This window comes from Parasteatoda tepidariorum, chromosome 3, assembly GCF_043381705.1.
Source record: "Parasteatoda tepidariorum isolate YZ-2023 chromosome 3, CAS_Ptep_4.0, whole genome shotgun sequence".
Taxonomy (NCBI): Eukaryota; Metazoa; Arthropoda; class Arachnida; order Araneae; family Theridiidae; genus Parasteatoda; species Parasteatoda tepidariorum.
The window spans coordinates 29,611,499-29,636,397 of NC_092206.1; the positions used below are offsets into that span (position 1 = coordinate 29,611,499).

Consider the following 24,899-nt stretch of genomic DNA (forward strand, 5'->3'; position numbering starts at 1 on the left):
AAAAAAATGAAAGTTAAAACAACTATTTCCGGTCCAACTGCCTTGTATAAAATCGAAAATAACCTTAAAAATAAAGTGGAGGGATAGAAAGAAAAAGGAAATTTATTTAGTAGCTGAATGAGTTCCGTTTCCAGTTATCAGAAGTGTCTGGCTGCGTTTTAAACAATCTTACTTTTGTAAAACATAGTCTTACAAACAAAAATTGACGAAATTTTTTTTTTTTTTAAATACGTTTTATGATACGTTCGATCTGCTGTCCTTGCCTTCCAAATTACACCTGTTGCTTTTCAAATTTCATTGAAGATGCAACACAGTAGAAGCAGATAAAAATTGATTTTTTAATGAAATTTTCAACGATTGTGATAAACTTAATCAATTTTTTTTTAATCTTATTGTACAGATTTTCTTCATTTTATTATATTACAAAAAAAAAAAAAAATCTTCTTTTATTATATTGCAAACAAAAAAAAAGTTAAAAATTACAGATTAGTACAATGTTAAAAATTTATTTTTCAAATTATCCATAATTCCTGTACTCTTAAGAGTGATAAGTAGATAATGTTATCATAATATGTAGATACTCATAAGTAAAAAGTTATACCCAATTTGATTTTTTTTTAAACTACATGAATTTAGTTTTCGTTGCCGTAGAATTTTAAAATTTATTTTTTCAGGAAATAGCAGTGTTTTGAATAAAAATAAAAGATTTAAAAACTTAAAATGAGTTATATTTTAGTGAATTGCTCAAAACCAGTCATTCAAATTAAAAAATCATTACGCGCTACGAAAACAATATTTATTGTGAACATTTTATGAAAATTTTAAGTAAATCGGTTGAAAATTTATTATTTAGCAATGGCTGGTATATACAAATTCCGCACCCGGCTCGCACCGACTACAAGGCTGTCCCTTCTTTTGGAGTGGGTTCAAAATTAAAAGGCTACGGAATTGAACATTAGTAGTCGTAAAACCGAAATCGGGTAGGCTGTTCAACGACGGTTATAAAATAAAAAAAAGCCTTTGCAAAATTCATTAAAAATTATCGCAGTTTTTTAAGTTGCAATTTCAAGATCAAAATTACAATCTGTTTATGAATGGATGTATGCATCAGGGGTCTGTTTAGAAGAAATTTGGGTCCGTTAACGGACCCTTCACAAAATATCTTTTCATAAAAACGGACCCTTCACAAAATATTTTAACTTAAAAACGGACCCTTCACAAAATGATTTTTCTTTTAATCGGATCCTTCACAAACTTGTTTATCTTCATTATTATTTTGTTAATCGAATAAACCCTTTTCAGGGCAAAAAACAAGAAAGATGGATGTAAACGAATTAAGTTTTGTCTTCGGCAGACGATTCTTCCATTATTCGTCCAAAATGAATATTCTGCGTTCAGCAGTATAGGCTAAATACCAAATATTTGTATGTTGCATCTCTAATTTAGAAGCAGCAATTGTTGTTTATTTTTTAAAATTTAAGTTCTTTAATTATAATTTTACAGTGTTGAGCATAATCTTGTATGTCTTTAAAATTTAAAAACTCCTTGAAAAAGTTTTTTTTTTGCAATAACGGACCCTATTTGCACAAATTCATAAAAGCGGACCCTGGTTGAAAGAATGTGAGTAATTTTTTCACAATTTCACGAAAAACGGACCTTTCACAAAATGTCTGGACAGACCCCTGTGCATGAATGGGCTGCCCTATAAAACGGGCTGTGACGTGTGTATGACTGAAGTAAATGTTGCAAAAATTTTAACCCACCAGCTACGGTTTTCTGGAATTGATGCTCCGGATTTTTTATAATCCTGTAAATCTTTATGAAAGTAAATACACGCGGAAATATAACAATAAATACACAATAATGCGATTAGTCAGGTTATTTCTTTATTTTCTTTTCTATAAAATAAATTTATTTATAAAAAACATGTTAAAGTAATTTATTTAACATTATTAAAGTAATTTATTTATTTTATTTTCTATAAATAAGCTATATGTGTAAAAAACTAAATATTTTAGTTGATAGCAGTATAAAATTAAAATTAATAATTTAAAACTATTTTGGAAGAAAAAAAACATGATGAAATTTTATTAAGCTACATTTGGATAAAAGGAATTAAGAAGAAAAAAAAATATTTCAGCTATTTAAAATGTAAATTATTTGTCATTTAACGTGGTGTATTAATAAATTATTCATAGTGTATTCGTGATTGCTCAAATGCATTTAGTTACAATTCATTGTGGTCATGCGAGAGAAGTTTTTTACTTTTTATTTTACCTCCTTTATTTAAGCTGCAAGCACGCGCTTCAGTGTTTACACACGTGATTACCGTCGTTAAAAAATGCATTTCCTGTTTTGGACCAGACTAATCTTTGTTTTTTAGACGGATAAAATTTTCAATTCTCTGCTCGCCAAATAAAGAGAGATGGAAAAATTCTTCACGTTCTTTAAATTTTATTATATAGATTTCTATACCATGTGCAATGGATTATTTCATTGTTATTATTTCTTTTCGTATTGTTTTGTTTAATATTATTTATTTATTTTGAAAGGAGAGAAAATTATATGGCGTCGGAAACTTTGATGCTCTAACCGCTAACGTAAGAGCGTAAGAAACGTATCTATCTAATGTTTTTTCAGTCTTGAGATTAAATGACGAAAGAACAAAGCAGTCGAGACGAGTTAATTCGTGGGTAGATTATAAATGAAACCAAACCATTGATTCGAAAAGTTATGACCGAGTTCGTGAAATTCGAATGACGTAAGCACATAAAATGTATTAAAATGAGCGAAACATATCGAGTGACGTCAATGCGCCAGGGAAATATTTTCAAAATAATGTCGTTTTTTGTTATTCTTTCGCTTTGGAATACAGAAATGATTGTATGTTAGTGAATAAAATTTTATTTATCGAAAATGAATTAAAAAAGTATGTTTAAATGAAGATAAAAAATGTGCAAAGAATAAATTTTAATCAGTGATTCCTTTTACGCGCCAAACACACTAAAAATTTTAGATGGAAAAAAGCGATAAATAAGTTATAAATTCTTCATCTCGGGGAAAAACACGCCAACAATTATATGTTCTTAATTTAACTCTAAATAAAAACATAAAAATTCTCTTTATTAATAACTAAAGGAGAAAATATTATTATTCTGTGTGTCAAATTATATCCTTTCTTGCTTGAAAGCTCGGCCCAAATATTATATAAATATTTGCTTGTTTTCTTTTTTTGTTTTGAAATTCTTTGTTTTATCTATTAATAGATAACATAATTTTGATCATGCATATTAATAGATGTATAGCCTGGTAGAGAATTTATATATTAAATAGGAACCCATTTTAATAAAAACGGGCCCATAAATTTGGAATTTGGGACCTGCAATTTTCGAAGTACCATTTTACTGTAAAACACAAGAGTAACGAGAGCATGAAGGTCTAAAATGAGACATCGCTTTTCAAAATTAACGAATTTCACTGGAGGTGAATAAAATTTTAATGTAAGGCTTCTGTTTTCAAAATTGAGCAACTAATTATTTATTTCATGGAAGAAAAATTATTAACCCCTCTTAAGTTGACTTTCTACTTTTTAAGATTCGAATGATCTTTTTTCCTTTTCAATTTGGTCCTTATACATAATATTTACTGTCGTTTTATTTTGAGTCCGTAAGATTTCTGTTTAGTGCAGTTATAGCCACAGCCGGCTTCTGTGCCATTAGCCATATCTCCATGAATTTGAATTTTTACTTTTTTTTTTTTTACAAAATAAAATTCCCGATTATTTAAGGTTAATATTTTTCAGAACATTATATACATTTTTCTGTCAGATAATAACAATTTGTCGGAGGTAAATGCTGATTTGAAACGACGAAAACGGATTTCTTTTTGTTTTATTTGTAAATTTTTGTAAAATGTAACTGATCTTAAATAAATAAAAATTAATATTTATGTAATTTTTTAGCTCCTTATAGTATATTTTTCATGAAAGACTCCCTCTTTGAAGCAAAAAATTTGCATTGCTATAGAATAAAAATTTAAATTTGTTTTATTTTTATGGTTCTTCGCTTAACATATTCCACGCAGTTATTAAAATTTATCAAATTTGTTATTTAGGTGATTTGACGCAATTGTGATGACTAACTTAGCTTATGCTTAGAGAATACAGATAGAATTTGATCAAATTTAGTAACTGGAGTATATTGAATGGAACTTAATTTCGCATTGCTATTCCCGCCAACTTTTGAATTTTATTTTGCGAATTAACCATACAGTGCTAAAATAACTACTATTAGTGTCATTGAATAGGATGCATTCGATTCTTAGAAAGCATCCAAATATGGAGAGAGAGAGAAAAAAAAAAAATAAAACATCAACTTCTTATTGAAAGGTTAAGTCAACAATTGAAATGACCCTCTTTTAAGTTAAAAAAGAATAAATTAATAATGTTGCATTTCTACTTTCACTACTATTTTGATGCTAATTTCCTTAATAAACTGAAATAATATTTAAAAAAAAAACCCAAATGATGTTTTTCTTAAAATTTATTCCAGCCATAAAGTCGTATTCCTCGTATTTAATTTTTTAAAGCGTTTATTGTGCTGGAAGGACGATAGAATTAGAACAGATTATAAATAAAAATAGAACTCAATAGAAATTATGTCTTATGACTGAAGAAAAAAACTTGCACGGGACATTGTCAACTGACCGACTTAATCGTTACTAAATTATCTCCCAATCGCTGGTAGTATGTCACGTTCTCAGCTCATGAGTGACTTAAAGATATCTTTTTTACTAATCGTCATATTTCAGTCGTATGGCCATTGCAGTTCGTCCGACCAATTATATAAGACACGCGTCATTTAGTGGAATTATTAATATATGTAGTTTATTTTTGGAATGCCACCTTACGATCGACGCGTCTGGCCGCCTGGCAACGAGGATATTCGATCATTGATTTGGAGATGGGTAATTAATTATTCAAATCGTCAATATTATTATGTGAATGGGATCCGAAATTTTCCTATTTTGATAATCATTGATAAATATTTGATTATAATTGATGATTCGATTTTAATTTGCGTTTGTTATTCTTTTGATTTTAGTTCTTTAAAGAAATTATTATTAGTGAGTGGAAATGTAGCCATTTCTGAGTTAACAACTATCACTCTTCAATTGTATTTTTGAACCCAACTCAGAAGACAATGAAACTTCTGGATCAAGCAATGAGCGAAACTAGCCTTTGGACTTTTGGATGGAACTAACCCGCATTTGTGTTACATGGAGAGGAAAACCACGAAAACCTAATATGATTAGCCCGACGGCAAGGGCATTCTAACCCATGGTCCGTCTACCACTGAAGATATTTTACGTCAGCACTGTGGGCGGCGCGAGCTGGGAGCAGAAATCGTGTCACCCACCCCTGGGTTTCGAACCTGGTGCACCTCATTAGGAGGCGTACGTTCTATCCCCCTGAGCCACCGCGGCTCAGTAAAAATTATTATTGCTATTTTTTTTAATTATTTTATGATTATTGAAAGAAGCTTGGCTTTGTAGAATCGTTATAAACTTTATTTTTGTATTAAATACCATCGCTTGCGTTTTTGTTTCGAATAATCGTCCTTAAAATTAAAGATATTATGTTTCTTGTTAAAATTACTAGTCGATGCTTTTTAAAAACTTGATTATTCTGTGTTATGTTTCCGAATATGTCACGATTTGAAAAGAAAATTTAAATGTAATTTTTTATTCTTATTTTTTTCTCGTTTAAAAAAATTGTTAAAATATTACGGAAAATAATGATCAATAAAGTTATGTATTTTTGGTTTTAATAAAAAACAATCACTTGTAAAACATTGAAAAAAATTCACTTTTAAATTACGTATTATAATTGTCATTTTCTGATCAATTAATTGTTTTGATTTTGAAAATTCCGAGTTCACCTAATTTTTCTTTTATCGACGTGTTTGCGCGTGCTTATTTACATTTAAATTCACAAAGGTCATTGACCAATCTCTTTCACGGTCTTGTTTAATATTTCTACAGTGGATTTAACTATATTTTAGAGCCTTAATGGGTTAAATTTTACAAGGAAATCTGATGTAAGTAATTTATTTGTTTCTCTTAAAGAAAGAAAGAAAAAGTTCCAAATTGAAAATTAGGATTCTAAAAAACGCTTCATGCAATTGGATTATTTTCTAACGAAATAGAATTCCTTCTCTAACTGTCAAACGTAACTTTTTTAAAAAAATAAATAAATATATAAAATTAGATGAAATAAATTGATATAAGAGAGACGAATGTAACGAATAGTTTTCCAACAATATTTTATAAATTTTATGAGCCCCTTTTTTGGGGAACAGTAAAAAATCGACTATCAATTGACGCCGTTGATGCTTAATTAATTATCGGAGTAATACCTGTTACCAAAATTAATCATCATTGACGTTAATTGCAACTATTTTAAAATCATTTTGTAATTATTTTACAGTCGTAAAATCATTTTGTAATTATTTTGCGACCTTAAGGTCGCTGGAAACGGGAATAATATCAAATACAAGAATAACGGAAATTGTTGTTAATTTTTCGAACTTATACGGAAATCTTTTAGCTCTTTTTGTTCCCTAATTTCGCTTAGAATTTGTTTTTTAGTTCTTAAAATTAGATTTTTTTTAAAAATTTACTAATGGCACTAATAATTAATGATAATATTAAATAGGTTTCTCGCTCTCATAAATACTGAAACTTATTGTTTTTCTCACAAATATAATTTATTTTTTTGTACAATTAAATTATTTTGAAAACCGGGCGTGGAGGCGGCGCTTTGATCTTACCATCGTTCTATCGATCATTCCCCAGTAGGTCCAGCCGAGAGCCCACGTTTCAAATGTCGGCGAACGACGTGTCACGTGCCGGTGTGGACTCCACAACGAGGTAAGTCCCAAATTATTATGCAATCGCTCATCCGCAGCTTTTTATTGCATTATGTAATCCCTTCTCATAAAATCCTATTTATAAAATAATCCCTTTCTCCCTCATTACGAAAAAGAAACCATGTGTTCTGACAAAGCCGATAAGACGGGCGCAGAGTTTTAGCCAAATTCGAGATAATTGCGCCAAGTTGTGGAACTCCGATTTTTTTGGCGTTGTGCCAAGATTCGGCCGTGATGTGCGTTTTGTTGTATGAGTGAATACAATGTGTGTGATTTTTGCGTATACGTAGTAGAAAGAGCGCGTGATTCTGAACATCGTTTTTCTAAAACCGATTCACCTTGTTTCCAATCGAGGATGATTCGGGAATGTTTCGGATCTCGTGATTTCATAACTATATTATGAATATTTGATTTCACTTTTAAGAGTTATAGTTTTAGTTAAGTTTTTTTTTCTCAAAAGAAAAGTATGTATATTGGGTTGTTTGATATATGGAAGAGACTTTTACAGAGTCTGGGACTTATACCTCCTGGAAATTCGAGATATATATTGAAAGAGAATCCCGTCTTTGAAGAAAGGTATATATGTTTATTTACTTTTAAGTTATTTTCATTTTTTTATTATTATTAATCAAGAGAGTTTTTGCAGTTTTAGGAGTTAAGATTGAAAAAATTTATAAAGTTGTTTACATTAATTTATTTTTATTATTTAAAAAATATTGAATTATCAAAATTATATATATTAGCAGTCTAAGATAATAAATAATAAGACTGTAAATTATAATTTCGTTGTGCCTCTTTTACTTCGATTTATAATCTTCGTTATAATTGAAATTTAACCAGAAAATTTGTAAAATATTTTCCATTAATCCTCGCCGTAATTTAATGATGTTCAATATGACTTTTTTTCGTAATTTTCTTGTGTAAATAAACTGTAAGATATTAAACATACAAAGTTAAATTTTATTTTTTTACTTGAGACAACAATTTGTTTATAGTATATGAAATATTTAAAACAAGAAATTTCGAAGGTCAATCTCACAAGCAGTTTATTTTCACTTTTTATACTTTTTTGTTGTTCTCCCCTTGTTTTTTTATTCCCATATGCGACTTAATAACAATAGGGTCGTAACGCGGAAAATATGGCTTATGGGCACCCCCCACAGTCTTTTGAAAATTTTTATTTTTACATTTAAAAAAAATAAATTTTTTTATTAGCAAATATAAAAGTTGTAAAAATTTTTAAAAAAAATTCTGTTTATCAAATTTAAAAATTTATTAGTAATATCGTTTATAGATTTCAATTATAGCCCGTTTAACCCAAATTAATAATACCCATTTCATCTATCTAGTTATAACTCTTCTGTTTTGCTTAACAAGTAGTATAATGAAATTTTAAAAAATTTCATTTTGTTTTGAAGATTTTTTTATTTTTTTTAAATATATATTTATGTTATTCGTTTTTGCATTTTGCCTTGTCTCAAGATTTGTAGATTTCGTCCTCCCAAGTAATTAGCATCAAATACCATTTTTAGCTAAAATGGAATGTATGCTGCATTAATTAAGGTTTAGTTTAAGGCAGTGTTTCCCAAACTTATGACTTTTATGTACCCTTGCTAAATTTTTCGCAACGCTGTGTACCATTAATAAAAAATGAATGTATTTTTTTTAAACTATGTTTTTTGTTCTTTCTTTTTTGGTACAAAGTTTTGTTAATAAGTTAATTTGCATCAGTGAGAAAGATATTATTTTTGCTATGATAAAAAAAAAAAAAAAAAAAAAANAAAAAAAAAAAAAAAAAAAAATTGCGCAGTTAAAAATTACAACTGGTTGTCGTCACCACTATTAATTGAATGTTAACTCAGCAAAAAATAGCCAATAGAAAAATATATACTCGTAAATTTTCATGGCGAGCTTTGCTTTAAAGTAAAACTTTTTGAAATGTTCGTTTGTTGTGAGATATTTCGCATAAGAACGCGTACCCCTGGGGTACGCGTACCACACTTTGGGAAACACTGGTTTAAGGAAAGAAAATGTCATCGATATTCAAATATAAAACGATTTTTTTCTTTTCTTTTTTTTTTAATAAAAAATTGTCGTGAAAGATAATAAATTCTACTGTCACTAAAAGATACATCGACCTTAAGTCGAAATTACGGATGATGATATTATTATTTATTTTATTATTAATTCGAAATTTCTGTAAAGATGAATTTTGTTTGGCAACGAACTTAAATTACGTTTTTATCTGTTTAATTAAATTTATTTTTTCTGTTGAAAGAAACCAAAATAGCTTAATTAATTTCATATCATTGAGAAAGCAAACATGTTATTTGTAAACTTCGCAATAATAAATGAAGTATAATAATTATTGCCGTTTGGTCGGTATGCAAGTTGTTTACATCCGACTGTTGTCTTAGACTGCAATTATTTTATTTCTTCTCCGCTGTTTTTCAAGTCTAGTGAGAATTGTGAATCATAATGCTTTGCAATCCGTTATTTCATCGTTTTTAAATCCGCAGTTATAGCTTATCTATTTGGAAGCCTGTTCGAGTGATCGTCATGTGATGTTTGGTGAATGATATTGACATGTGACTGTTTTCACCCCTTGAAGTAACAATTCATTAAAAAAAAAAAAAAAAAAAAGTTCTAAAAAAATTTGGGTTCATATCTTAAGACTCGAATGGCGGAAGAAAAATTGAAATTTTTTTTTTAAAATTTGTTTTAATTTCAAAAGCATATCAAATAATATGAACATTTCTTTTCTCGAAATTGTTTTTTTTTTTTTTNTTTTTTTTTTTTTTTTTTTTTTTTTTTTTTAAATTATGAAAAATTCAAAAAATCAACGAAATATATTATTTTTTATCAATAAATTATTTAAATAGTTAAACTATGTACCTTTATCACTTTACGTTTTTCACTCAAGAAAAAAATTGTTAAGGCCCCTTAAAATATTATCTTGAAATCTCGGGCTGTAAGTTGATGTTTCATCTTAATCCATATAAAAATAACTTATAATTTGACGTATTTTATGAAAATTATCCTTTTGTCAGATATAAATTTTGATTATCGTCATGAAATCATCGCTATTTTTTTTCTGTGCAAGTTACGTTTAGATGATTTCATTTACTTTTATATTCATTGATCAATATTTAACGGTTAACTTTTTTTATTTTATTTAAAAAGACTATAACAATTTAAATGAAATTGCCTCTTGTTTCCAAAATCTGTATATTTCTTTTCTTTTTAATTTATTTCTTAATGAATAAGTGACTTGGTTTACTTAGCCATCGATGCTGATTTTCGAAAGGAAATGTGAAAAACATTTACTACATGAATAAGGAAATTGTAGTGCATATCTTCTTACACCAAAAGCAATGTTCTTATAATTCAGACCAGATCAAAAATAATTATATTATTAATATAAAATGGAAGACAAAACCTTTTTTCGCTCGGGAAAAATATTTTTTCCAACTATAAAACACCATTTTTTGTTTTGTTTTTGTGGGGGAGAATGAAAGGGAGCTAGTCTCAAAATTTATTATTCTAACTCTCCTCGAACAAAAGTAACTTTTGGTTTTAATATGCTTTGAAACGCTCTCATTTCCCTTTTTTTTTTCTTCTTCTTTTTTTTTTAATAGGGGTGTATAAGTTCACATGAGTTATTTTCTATCGTAAATTATTTTCAAGCATTCTTTATTTAAATATTATTTATTTACTTTTAAATTTTTTTCCAAATTCATGTCGTAATTTTTTTAGTCTTCAGAAGTAAAATGTTAATTCATTTATTTATTTACTAATTAATTTTGTATTTTTCCGATTTGTTAGTATTTTAGAAGTCGAAATTCTAATTTTGACTTTTAAATTCTGGTTCTAAGTTTTTTTTTTTTTGGGACGGGGCGATGTTTCTACAATCGTATACTTAAAATAGTATTATTGTATTGTTCAACTATAAAATTGCTGTTATAATTGTGTTTTCTTTTTACAAATTTTAAAAATTTTTAAAATTTTTTTTTTCTATTGAAAAAAAATTAACGATTTTTTTTTCCTATTAAATATTAATTTTCAAGGTAGATTTATTTCTTTTATCTTATGATATTTGTCCAGATGATATTACACTTTTAGTATTATATTATACTTTTAATATTAACACGAAAATTATTATTAACGAATTGCTGTTAGGGTACTAATGGTTTAACGCCCTCTAAATATACTGTCCTAATTACATAACAATAAACAAAGGAATTGTGACATAATCGTTGAATTAGCGTTTAGAATACAGTACCAAAATTTGATTTGAATTCACTTATTGGAATCCTCATTTTCAAATTCCACTTAAATTTTTTTTAAAGTTTATTTTGAATGAAATCTTTCGTTGTTAAAACCGAAAATTCTCAGAAATATCCTGAACAAAAGTATCATAAACCGGACATAACGTTTGTTTACATTGAGTTGCAAAACAAACAAGACAAGCCGAAAACCTGTTTTCATTTCTTTATTTTCAATCAATTTTTTAAAATTATCTTAGAATGTGAAACTGTAGTCTTAATGTGACTTAAAAATACTGAAAAATTTCATTTGATGAAAAAGTGATCTTTGATTATGAGAGATGTTTCATTTTTAATTTATTAGTTAGGAGATTAGGATGTATTCGATGTATTCAGAGAGTTTTCGGTAAGATAATCTTATTTTTAATTTGACTTGGTTAAACTATATATCAATGTCCAGGGCTCCATGAATTCGAAAAAATGTTGGTAGCCAATAAAAATTTTTGCGCCTCTCGTCCCTAGTTCCCCCCCCTCCAAATTTGAAACTGTATTATTATTTTACTAATAATTACTGCGTTTTATTATTATTATTTTGCTAAGATAAAATCGAGCCAAGTGCGTTTTTTTATTCAATTTTTTTTTTAAATACGAGATTATTACGACACGAAAATTTCGCATTTGAGTAATCACTTTTGTTGAACTGTATTTTCATCGTCAATTTATATTACTGCTATGGTTTGATATTTTTAATACGATATCATAAAGGCACGTGAATTTCGAATAAATAACTTTTTGGCACATGTCCATTAGTGTCTATATAGTCGTGAATTAACAACTCTTTTTAATCACTTTTCTAACAGTTAAACGCATGAATTTTTACATAGTTTTTAAAATTTTGATATTTCGATATTTTATTACGACCTACGAATATCAAATCGCTCATGTTTTGATTACCGGCCAAGTTTGATCAATTTCATAGTAAATCCATGAGATGTTTCAGCAGTTATTTGTACAGATTCTCTCATTATTTTAGAAATTCTGCTGTGTTAATTTTATAATCTGCTTTTCATTAATAATTTTTTATTTATTGATTTTTGTTTGCTTGTTGGCATTGAACAGTCGACCCAATTCAGAGATAACGATTATTAATGTTTAACTCCATAGCATTTTAATTCTAAACCCCACCCAGAAGACAAGAAGACCCCCTGGTGGTTCAGGGGATCCTATTGAGTTGACCCGGTTTGCAGTGCTGACCACAGTGTGGACGTAAAATATCCTCAGTGATAGGCGGATGGAACTAATTAGCATTTGCGTTGCACAGAGAAGAAAACCACGAAAACCTTCCACGTCTAGCCTGACGGCAAGGGTACTCTAACCCGTGATTCGTCTCCCATTGAGAATATTTTACTTCTTATACTGCTCTTTAAAAATTTTTCTTTCATTAATGAGGCATTTGTACATAATTTGATTTATAAGTTCCTTTTTATTTTTGTTCATACCAGCAGAATATTTGCAATTAGTTAAATGATCGCGATTAAAATTCTTTAAAATTGTTCGAAATAATTCTGCTTTTGGATCAATTGATGACTTTCTCCGGAATTACTCAGCCACACACCTCAATCCAATCACAGATTGAATCATATTTTCTTTTTTTTAAGTTTAAATAAATAATTTTTAGCAAATAATTTATCGTTACAGAACTCGTTAACTTTCTTTCATATTGCTTATTTATTATATTTAACTGATGTCTAACTCAGGCGTTCACCCCAATTTAAACAATGAATAAGACATCGAAAAGAAAAAAAAACAAGACATCATTTCGGCTTCATCCAAAAACTGTTACGGATCCTATTTAAAACCTCATTCAATCTTCTTCTTTTTACCCGATCCAGACGAGTTCTTGTAAAAGTCTGGTATTAAAGTGATAACGATAAATATAATTCTTTGTAATTCTCATGGAGGCGTGAAGAATTTTAGGAATGCGCCATTGTTGACTTGATCTGCATTGAACGCCGATCTCTTCTTCAATGGCACTCGACCGTATTAAAGGGCCGATTTTTTTTTTTTTGTTTCTTCCTCTTCTTGCACCAATTTGGTTTTCGTATCAAATTCACACGTATGTTTTTAGTGATCTGAGGTCAAGATCCTTAACTGGGCAGACCTTCTTATTTCGGGACGGGGCGTAGGCTCCATCTTTGCCTAAAAAGAGAGTTTGCCGATATGTGGTCAAGTCGCCACACCCGTGCTTCGAGGAAACAGGCATGGGCATTGTTAGGCGAAATTTAGCTTCTTTAAAAATTCATGAAACCTGTTGTCCTGTCTGGCTTTAAACAGACATTATAAATTAGTACTTTATAAATTAGTACTTTATAAAGTTCAATTTCAATAGTGGTGGCTCATGACCTTAAAAAAATGAACCCGTCTATTCCTTACGGTGAAATTAGCCAAGTTTATGCAGTTAAAAACGTATATGGTATTAGTTTTCTTCTTAACTAATTATGTGTTTATCACAATCTTGGATGTTCTTGATTGGAGGGAAAAAATATGTTTTTTGAAACATATTTACTTTGCTCTTTTTTTTCTCGGTGCAATCTTAAAATTAAAAAAAGCTAAATTTGTTTAGATAAAACAATTTCTAAGTTGATTATTTGAATGCTAAACTTGTGAAATCGTTTAAGTCCACTTTTTGGAATTCTTTAAATTGAATTTTTCAATTCAATCTAAGTTTTGAATATTATAACATTTCAATTTCGAAGCCTAATTTAGGGTCCTGTGTCAAAAATTTCTAACTAACTATCAAAACAAAAATTCTCGAGTAATAAGTAGTAACACTACTAAATGAATTTTTTTTTTATTTAATTAGATTATAATTTATCTTTGTATAATTGATCGATTCGTCAAATGAGACGTTCAGTTATTATTAGTAATTGATTCGACTCTAAGTTAGCCTTCTCCTTCTCTTTGAACCATGTTGCAACTTGTAAAATTCCTAAAATTCGAACAGAGTTGCGGTGGCTCAGGGGATAAAGCGCACGCCTCTCAATGAGGTCATCCAGATTCGAATCCCAGCTGTGTCTGGTTGCTACGAATTCTGCTTCTGCCTGACACTCACCACAGTGCTGACGTAAAATATTCCCAGTGGTTGAGAGATCGTGAGTTGATTCCCTTTGCTGTCGGGCTAACCGTGGGAGGTTTTCGTGATCTTCCGCTCCGTGTAACGCAAATGCTCGTTACTTCCATACAGAAAACTCTCCGCGAAGGCTTGTTTGTCCCTATACCTGGGCTAGGAGTTCCCTTGTCTTCTGGATAAGATTCAAAATTACAAGGCTACAGAGTTGAACAATGATCGTCTTAAACCCAGAATTTGGTCGATTGTTCAACGTCAGTAATATAATAAAATAATATTCGATCAAAATTTAATCAGCCTGTTTCATTTTTTTATATTTATATTTTTTACTTATTGCCAAAATAACGATTGATCAAACGAAAGCGTAAAATATTTTAAAATTTTCTTCTCTGTTTTATTACTAAGCTCAGAATGAAAATACTTAAACTGTTATTGATATCAGAAGAACGATTTTTTTTCGTGTTTCAAAAACTTTTTCAAATGAATCGTTTTTTCTTCTTCCTTAATTTCAAAATATTTTATTTTGCTTGCTCATGTGAATGGTTTTCCAAATTCAATTATATTTTGATTAAAAGAAACCTTTACCACTAAGTAAGTTAATGAAAAAAAAATGTTAGTTTTGAGAAAAGTTAGTTAATTGATAATTAAAATTTAAGTATTGCAAAAACTAAATAGTATAGTAATGTATAATTTGTTACCAATCCATTATTTTAATAAGATTAAAATATTTTTTTAAAAACTTTCTTTTTCCTTTCTACCTGTCTTAATAAAACAGACAGGTAATTGAATTATTCATTAAAATGTTTATTTGGTCATTTTTCTGTAAATAAAAAAAGATTAGTTGTGAAAGAAAAATTCTCATTTAAGTGGGACAATTTAGAAAAGGAAAAACTCACCGAAGTGCGTAGTCTTTAGCTTTTCTCTCTCTTTCTTTCGTTAACGTTTTTTTTTTTTTTTTTTTTTTTTGCGTCTTTAGGTTTTNTTTTTTTTTTAAATAAAATAAAAAAGCTTGAAGGATAATTATTAAAAAAAAAATAATTAATAGAGCACACTGAAAGAGAAATAAAAATACATTATCAAAAATCTACGATTTTAAAAAGACATGCTTGATTATTGACAGTCGGTTCTTTGTTTGTTTGTTGTCAAAAAGATCTTTTGCGGATATGTTTAATGTTTATAAGAATTTTTTTTCCTATTTTTTTCTTCTTCTTTTTGACCGTGTTAGACAGCTGTTTAAGGGGGAGGTTGATTACTTTTTTCGATCTGCCTTTCTTTCATTATTGTATCACCATCACTTATCAGTCATAATGACTTGATGACTTGTTCATAGATTGACAATGTGTTCTTTGAAAAATGACCTACATAATTTCTTTTATGAGGTTTGAAAAAAAATATTGTATATAAATTTGTGGATTTAAATTAATTATGCATTAGAGTTAGCATTCTTTAGTTTATAATTTGCATACGTTTATAATTTTTATGTACATTCATTTATTGACTATTACCAACGAGGAAATAATATTGATAGGGCTTAGTATTAGGTGATTGGATCAGAATTTTAGTTCCATTTCTGGATAAGGCTCAGAAATTTAAATTTCGAAAGATCGCATTTATAAATTTCGTTTGGAAACCCACGATGGCTCTGCTAATTTATCCAATGGTATGCTGGTCAGTACCTACCGTGCTCTCGGCTCGCCTTGGCGTCACTGCTGATTATAAAAATATTTCTTGTGATAGACGGATCGTGAGTTAGTCCCTTTTTCGTCGAGCTAATAATGAGAGGGTTTCGTTTTTTCTCATCATATAACGCAAATTTGGGTTAGTTTCGCTCAAAAAATCCTCCACGGGGGCGAGATTGTTCCAATTTTTGTTCCAAGAGTCCTCTTGTCTTCTGGGGTCGACTCAGAATTGAAAGGTTACGGATTTAAACATTGATATAACTGCAAGTCAGATATAAAACTGCCTTTCTTAATATGAAATAGATTCTTATAAGACAAAATAAAACTCTGCAGGGGGGAGGTTATTTCTCTCCATTGAAATAATTAGATAAGCCTGCTTTGTAGAGTTGTCATTTTTATTGAAATCATCCTATATTAATTACTCTGTCACGAACATAAATCTAGAATACGCTATAGAAGAGATGAGAGATTTAAGTTTTTAAAACTAATATTTGCGACGGTTAATTACATAAACTATTTACACTATTTTATTACACTCATTTATTAAACTAGTAACATTTCATTATTTACACTTTATTAATTTAATGATTTGCTTTTGCTGCAGATACACTTTTTTTATCTTATAATAACCAACAAATAATGTTAATTGTAGTAAATTATGATTTTAATTTAAATTTACTTTGTGCAATCATATCACTACTTAAATTTCTTTTCTTTTTCAAAAAAATTCAAAAGAAAAAGAAAAAAAAAACTATATTTTAATGATGTCTTAAATATGATCCAACCGTTTTTGTCGATTTTATCTCAATCTTGAAGATTAAAATTGAATTTTGTCCGTAAGTTATAAAATTTATAATCGAATGCATCATTCTATTCCCGACTTGGTAAGTTTTAACGAAGATGAGATTTATGCAGATGGAAAAATACCGGTGGAATGTATTTACTCAGCTGCTATTCAGGACATCAACGATAGAATGTAATCGTGTGCTATTAAGTTCTCGATTTGACTGCACAAAAAAGAGTTAAAAAAAAAAAAGAAAAGTCATACAGTGGTTGGCTAAAGATTTGAAAACGTGAATTCACGACGAGAAGGGTGAACAGAAAATCTTTATTCTGGAATTTCAGCTTAAAAATAATTTCATGTTGTAAATTTGCAACACAGATTTCAACACTTCTGCGTGTAACTTTAAGTGGGACAGGCTTCTCGTTCACGATGTTGCATATTTGAATCTATTTCTCGTGTTTTTTTTTTTTTGTTTTTTTAACCTCGGGTCCAACAGATAGCGTTATGATGGGTCACTGTGTGATACAGGACCAGACATCACACTTGGTCAAATAAGACGTGCAAAATGCATAAATAAATGTGAAGACCAGTGGCGTACGCAGAATTTTTTCAAGGGGGGTGTTCATAATTTTCTGAAGAGTTTTGAGTCTAGAGAGTTTTGACTTTTTATTTAGACAGCATTGTTTAGTTAAATTTTGATTTGATTTTTTAAGTTTAAGAACATAGTTAAATATCTTCTCGCATGTAATATCTTCTGAAAAAAGTCCAATGTCATATGTGTGGGAAGTAACATTTTGAGGGCCACTTTCACATTCATCAGATTTTGTTATGCTAGAAACGTTTTCTTCAACGGAAGTATTACATTTCTGTACAACAGAAAAACTTACATTGTACTCCGTTCCCCCTTTTGTATAATTTTTCACCGCATCTCCAAAATTCTCGAATTGTCTCAAAGACGACAGAACGTCTAAGATTCCAGAATCATCGCGTAAAGACCCCGCGAATGACAGCCAGTCTCGAAAACTATCGCGACTGGCAGAACAGTATCACGTGAATTTGGTTTCAAAAGTACAACCCTATTATAGTAAATGTTTTTTTCAGTATTCTGAGAAATACCGTGAGATAAAAAGGTAGGCATAAGGCAAATAAAAATATATAGTCTTAAAAAATAATACCCGCATAATTTCTACTAAAATGTTTATTTTTGCCATTTTGTCTGAGCTCAAGGGGGGTGTTCAAACCCCTAAACCCCTCCCTTGCGTACGCCACTGGTAAAGACTGCATACATTTCAAGTTTTTATAAATAAATAAGTAGATAAATTATAAATAAATACGGATCGCACCTTTGCTTCAAAATGTATAAGAACTGTTTCCATAGTTTTCATGCTAATTGAGTTCGATATAATATGTTTATGACGTCGTAAATATGCAACTCACGGTTTATTTGATATACGTACAGCGATGAAGAATTTTCTCTAATACAGAATTTTTCAAATCTTTATTCAAAATTTCAAGTAAGAAAAAGTTTTTATGATAAAATTATAATGAAATAGAAATCAAAGGAGTTAATGAGCTAGCTCTGCGATTAGGTGCTGAAATTGTTGGAGTAGTACTTTTAAGAACTCAGTCTTTGCAGGAGCCGGTCTAATAATGAGCTTTTAAATACCATAATTTAAATTGTGACTTGCTAACTCATCTGTCTTAGAAAATTATAGTATATGCTCAAGGAGAGCATATACTATAATTTTCTATATATAATATATAGTATTTTCTATATATAATTTTCTATTTATAATATATAGTAATTTCTCGATCTGGTAGAGAGAAGGCACTAGTTCGTTTTAACTCGTTCGTCGGAACGAACTTATTACCTTACAGTCAGCAATACGTTATCCTGGTCAAACTGTATTTTAATGCTTTTGAGAAAGCATGTTGTGATTTATTGAACCATTCTATAGTAGGTGCGTCGCAAGTTACTGTAGAACTCTAGCGCTCTCTAACGAATGGCACTCAAAATTCGTTATTGAAATCGAATCAACTTTACCTATTAATTCAGCGATAATTTCTCTAGGTGTAATATTCGGTTATTTCGAAATTTTTAACACTACTTGAAACTCGCTACGGTATTTATCAGCATCTGGAAATTGCAAATCGCTTTCTAATTGTAAAAAATTTGATTGAGAAAATTTTATATCATATTAATAAAGAATATATTTATTTTAATTGTAGCATTTGGGAACCATTTTTGCCACAACTTGCTTTTTAAATTATGATTAATTAATGTTCTTTTTTTTTTTAAATCCATTTTTCGGTAAAATGTCCACTTTTAATGCAGTTCGGAGGAAAAAGTTTTATAGTTAACAAGTAGTCAAGAAGGCGCAATTTTATGAGCAATAATGATATCAATTAAAGTTGAGGATTTCAAATTTTTATATGGGTATTTGATGTATATATATTTGCGTTCTTTATTATTATTTTAAGATTTCTTATCACCTGTACTTTTTAACTAAACTTTGAAAAATACTTAACAATTTCAATTTTTTAAAATCTTATACTTTCTATCTATTTTTCAATTAGCAATTAAGTATGAATTGTTTGACTTAGTGTGTGCTAAAAGTTGGCGGTTTTTTGTTTTGACTATGTGTTATCAAGACTGTTAAATAATACGTTCATCCAAGGCGAAAAACTTGATATATAGCCGAGTTGTTTATTGCTTAGTATCATTGGATTAATTACTGATTGTTTTAATATTAAGCTTTTGATGTTTAACTTCTCAGTTCCTATAGCTTTAAATTTGAATTTGCTAAAAAATGTAAAGAAACCCCTCACGTGGTTATCGGACTTATTTAAATTTGAATACTTATATTAAATTTGAATACTAAATATTGACTTTGAAACATGCGCAAAAATTATGGATTTTGAATTTCCGTCGCAAGTCTCTTGCCAGGCCTTTTTTTTTTTAAAAAAGAAAAAATTAATAATAATAATTGAAAGCAAATTTTTTTTCATGATAATAAACTAAGTTTGGTAAGATTATCAATTTTTAACTTTACTTAACATATACTTAAACATGAAAAGATGGCTGACATCGTTTTCTAAACGAGCTTTTTATTGTTTAGCAGTTATGACGTTTTGGTTAAATTTCTTTTTCTTTTTTCTAAACAACAAAAGTTAATCATTTAATGTTACATTGTAAATAAATATTTGAATTTAATTAATCGAATAGTATTTGTGCAGTTGGAATTAGTTTTTAAACACGTTATCAATTTTTTAAAAAAACTTTTACACTATTACTTAATTTTTCTTCTTGTAATTGATTTATTTCATTTTAGTAGTTTTGAAGTGTCCGTTAATATATTTGTTTAAAAAGTAATTTACTGCAAATTTTAATATTCCATTGTAAATGAGAATTTTAACTTACTTAGTCAAATTGCCGCTTAATATTTAAATAGTTTTTCAAAATTAAAAAAAAGTTATATTTCTATTAAAAAATGTAGACGTTTTTCGCATCTCGTTAAATATCGTAATGTCTGCTAGTTTATTTGTTTACACTTTCCTGCCCCACTATGAAAATTGCATGATTTAATCACGTTGATAGCAAGTTATACTTCCCTGTTTGTTCATCCACGTTTTCCCCGCCAAGTTTCACGGACGAAGAATTGGAAAAATACGTTAGAATGTTACTTGCATGCAACGGAGTTAACTCTTTTTTTGGAGTTAATGGAATGCTTTTCTTGTCTGTCAGTTGTTATAGTAAATTGTTAATTTCCGGTTGCGGTGTTTTTGAACTTTATTTCAAGGACAGTGATTTACAAGACGTTCTTTGATTAAATCATGGGGATGTTTATTATAAAGAAAAGCATGTTTGTAAGTTTTGTTTTTCTTTTCAATCAAAAAAAAAAAAGATGTTAGATTGAATGAATTATTAGGAAATAAAAAGGACTTAATAAAAATATAGTTAAACAATTTATTTACAAAATAACATTGCTGCTAAAATTGAGCAAAACAAGTTTTTTTTCTTTCTTTTTTTTCTACAGAGTGGATTTAAATGTGTTCCATTCAACTTAAATGTTCCTTTGCTGAAATTACTCATAATGATACAATTTTTAGAAAACTTCGGTAAATCTAGTACCATTTGCATTTTCTGTAATTACTCTAGATTCGTTTAAATAGTTTTTGGTGTAAAAGTTTTAAAGTTGGTTTACTTACAACACATAAAAAAGCCCTAATTTTCTGGAAATGTTTTTAAACTTTTTATTCTGTAATATACATAAAAAAAAAAAAAAAAAGACAGACAATACTTAATTTAGCTTAAATATTGTATTTCTCTGCTTTGCAGTAACTTTTAGATTAGATTATTTTGAATTTGAATTAGCGAATTTTAATTTTAATTTCAACACTGCAAATATATATATTATTTAAGATTCACGATTATTTTTTTTTAAGAATTTCATGAACATACTGAAGTTAAATGTCTTAACTTGGTTAGGTTTACAAAATGGCAAGATAGTATTAGTAAAATGTAATAGTAGTATTAGCAAAATGGCAAATATAGTATTTAATACATAGAGAAAATTATTTTTAGATTTAAAAATTTCTACAGTTAAAAATAAATTTGATATTTAATCATATAAACCAAATCATAACACTAAAAATGAAGTTATGTTATTATTTATAAGCAAATTTAGCTGCCAATTATAGTTTATGCTCTTTGTATTAATGTTAAAAAAATTTTATAATTAATTACTTTTTTAATTTAAATTTTATGATGGATTTTTACCCTGTAAAAAATGGTCCAAACCATAAACTAAACTTTTAAGAGCTGCTTTCGTGTAATTAAGTCAGTTCCATCTCTCCGCATTGTTCACTGGAAGGAAAATTGAAAGGGCTTAGGACAATACAGGAGTGCATTGCACATTTATTTCATTCAATAAAATTTAAGTGACATAGATCATAAAATGTTTCGAACATTTCACTTTACATCAAATTTTTTAAACTTAACAAATGAACTTTGTATTTTTTAGTATTGTTTACTAATGTGTACTTTACAACTTTTGGAATTCCTTTTAGATAGCTGCACAATGTACAGACACATCTTATTTGATACATGAAATGCATTGTGTTTTTCACTAAAAATATTTTCTTGAGCAATTTGAAAGTGTGGCTCATGTATTTGTTTTTCTTTACAATTTTGACCTAATTTCATTAAAAGATTTTATTTATTTATAAATAGGTAAAAGTATAAGTTTCTAAATCTTTGTAAAAAAAAATGTCTGAAATTATTCCTTTTTTAATATATTTGTAGTGTTTTTATTTGTATATTTTAAAAACGTAATTTCCAGTTTGGGAATTAATTTATATTTTTAGAAAAATTGTAGTGATTCTGGAAAGCATTAAAAAAAAAGGAGTTATTATTAACAGCTTGGCTTAAAAATTTAAAAGTTACTGCTTTCATTTTTATTATTACTATTTTTTTTTTATAAAAAAAAAACGCTGATATCAATGTCTTATTTTTGATTTTAAGTGTTACTGTATAAAAATTGAACTTTTTTATTCTGTAGTTCTTTATTCTACAGTTCTTAATTGTTTTATTCTATATTTTAATGTATTTCTACGGATAGAAATGCTTTTACTATATAAATTACAAATTGTGTTTTCTCTCTGTATTCTACAGAGTCAAGCCACCAGATTTTGACAGTACAAAACAAGTTCGAGTGTTGCTTTTTCGAGAACATAATGGACAAGAGAGGAGACTACTATTTGATTCCAAGGCTGTACGCAAGAGAGATCCGACAGCATCCCCAAATGGAAAGCCACCCCTCAACATTCAGGCCAGACAGAGGCAGGAAAGTAGCATTGAAAAATCTTTTAGATTGAATGAAGACCATAGCAAGGAATATGTTTATGAAGTAAGTTACTCATTACCTTTTTAGTGTGCACCTTATTTTTTTTAGATTGTTCACAATAATAGTGGTCTCAAAAATATCTACATCCATCTTTTTTTTTATTGAAAATGTAATCCTCTGCATAAAATTCCAAATTGGAGTTGGAACAGCGTTGGAAAATGGAGAAGCTAGACAGGGATGAAGAAATCAGTATTTTATGTTTTCAATTTGTTAGTGATTCATGTTTGCTGAATGTACTCGGGCAACAATGAGAAGGAAGAAGAAAGTACAGTGATTTTTATGCTGCTTTTTGCTCTGTTTATTTAGTGTCGCCGCTTTCCTTGCTAAAAATATCTTCAAAGAAACTTTGATGAAAAAATAAATGTTGCTATTAGAAAATTTCAAAATTTGCTATCTGTAAACACAGGCTCGTGAGAGCACAGTTGTATATCAATCATAATTGCATATCAACAATCTTAGTCTTGGATAACCTGCTTGAAATCCATACAGAGTAGTTTTTTTTAATTTTTTTTTATGACCACCCCGTATATGAGATCTTTTAGTCATGCTGTGATGCTTTTTTTCAAGTGGCTTAACTTTTGGCAGAATAGCTGAATTTGAGAAATAAATAAATATTTCCTACTTTTATTGTTAATCCATTTCGTCTTCAATAAATCTTTCTCAAGGACTGTATAAGCTCGTACTTTTCCCATTGTATTTTATATAAGTAATATTACTCAATTGCTGACCTTAGAAAAATCCTGTTTGCATTGCTGCATGATACCATACAGGGTGCATTCTGAAAGTAATGCGCATTTTCTGGGGAAAATAGATTTATTGATCCTATGGGTACAAATAGTTGAAATTCGTCAAAATAGTTCCCTTGTGCATCAATACACTTGCGGAGACGATTCTGGTCCACCTGGACTCCTCGTCAAGAATGCCTCTCAGGGACCTTGTAACATGAGCTTGGATGTTCTCCACAGACTCCCAGTGCTTTCCCTTTAGCTCTTTTTTCAGTTGGGGGAACAAAAAAGTCACATGGCACCATGTCAGGGCTGTAGGGAGGCTGGGGCACCAAGGGGGCCTTACTTTGGGTCAGGTTTTTGCTCCTCCGTCAACACCTTCGGCACAAGCTTCGCACAGACCTTTCGCATATCCTTCGTCACAATCCCATGTACCGCACATTTTGACAAGTTCAAAGTGTTAGCGATTGCCTGAATGCTTAACCGACGGTCTGACTTCAAAACTTCATGCACACGCTGGACGTTTTCATCGGTTCGGGCTGTTGTTGGGCGTCCAGAACGAGGCTCGTCGGTGACCTTCTCCCGATCCTCCTAGAAGGCCTTGTGCCACCTTTCACACTGAGATCTCAAAATGCATTTCACCTTAAAGGCATATTGAAGCATGTGATGAGTTTCGTCGCATTGTTTCCAAACCGCATACAAAACTTTATCGCGTACCGCTGTTCCAGCGAACACTCCATCACGCTGTGACTCGATCGAAAAAAGACTTTTCGCAAAGACACGTCCTACCTCTCCTACTGCTCGGAGCAACCTGAGACCAGGCTCATTTGGAAGGACAAACCCCCCACCACATTTTTAGACCAATCTGAGTGCGCTGCGAACGATAGTCGCGTCACAACAAAATCATGCGCATTACTTTCAGAACGCACCCTGTATAATGACCAATAAATAAAAAATTGTTACATTCCAATTTCATGTATTTTTCTTCCTGTACATGTTAATAAAAATTTTTTATTTTGAAATTTTAGTCCAAAAAACCAAGTTCTGATGAAACACTTCTTAGAGAAATGATCTTTGGTTCAGTGTCCATCTCCTACCATGGTACATTGTTGAAAGTTCATGCAATCAGGTACATCTTTATTTTTCTATATCTTTCTTAGAAAATCTAGTTTCATTTATACTAGTACCAAGTATATGAGTTTAAGCACACTACTGTATTAATTTATAGAGAAATAATTTTTTCCCCATTTCCTCTTTGGAGGTTTGATTCAAGTACTTACAAGTTCCCCTTTCTTTTGGTTGCTTCATCCTATTTTGATTTTGTGTCATACTTAGTTATTACCATTGTTTAATTTTGTTGTCTTGTATTAAATGTTATCATTTTTTTTTCATATTTTTGTTCGAGCAGCATAACCACAATCATCCCTTGTGCTTAATATATTCAAATATTTTGAATTTGTGCTTACATTCTATTAGGCAATGCT

General features: G+C 29.4%; 1 protein-coding gene across 3 annotated transcripts in view; it reads left to right on the top strand.

Moving 5' to 3' along the window:
• The window catches only part of LOC107456072 (folliculin-interacting protein 2), an 82,288-nt gene that overhangs the window by 36,842 nt on the left and 20,547 nt on the right, over positions 1–24,899 (top strand). The window contains exons 1-3 of one of the 3 annotated variants that reach the window (XM_043051026.2): positions 6,869–6,930; positions 22,459–22,693; positions 24,444–24,544. In XM_043051026.2, the coding sequence (XP_042906960.1) occupies positions 6,884–6,930; positions 22,459–22,693; positions 24,444–24,544 (383 nt within the window). In that variant the 5' untranslated portion in view covers positions 6,869–6,883. Of the gene's footprint in view, positions 1–6,868; positions 6,931–7,165; positions 7,506–22,458; positions 22,694–24,443; positions 24,545–24,899 lie in introns of those variants that run through there. The other 2 variants (XM_016073837.4, XM_071178442.1) reach the window with 2 other exon arrangements.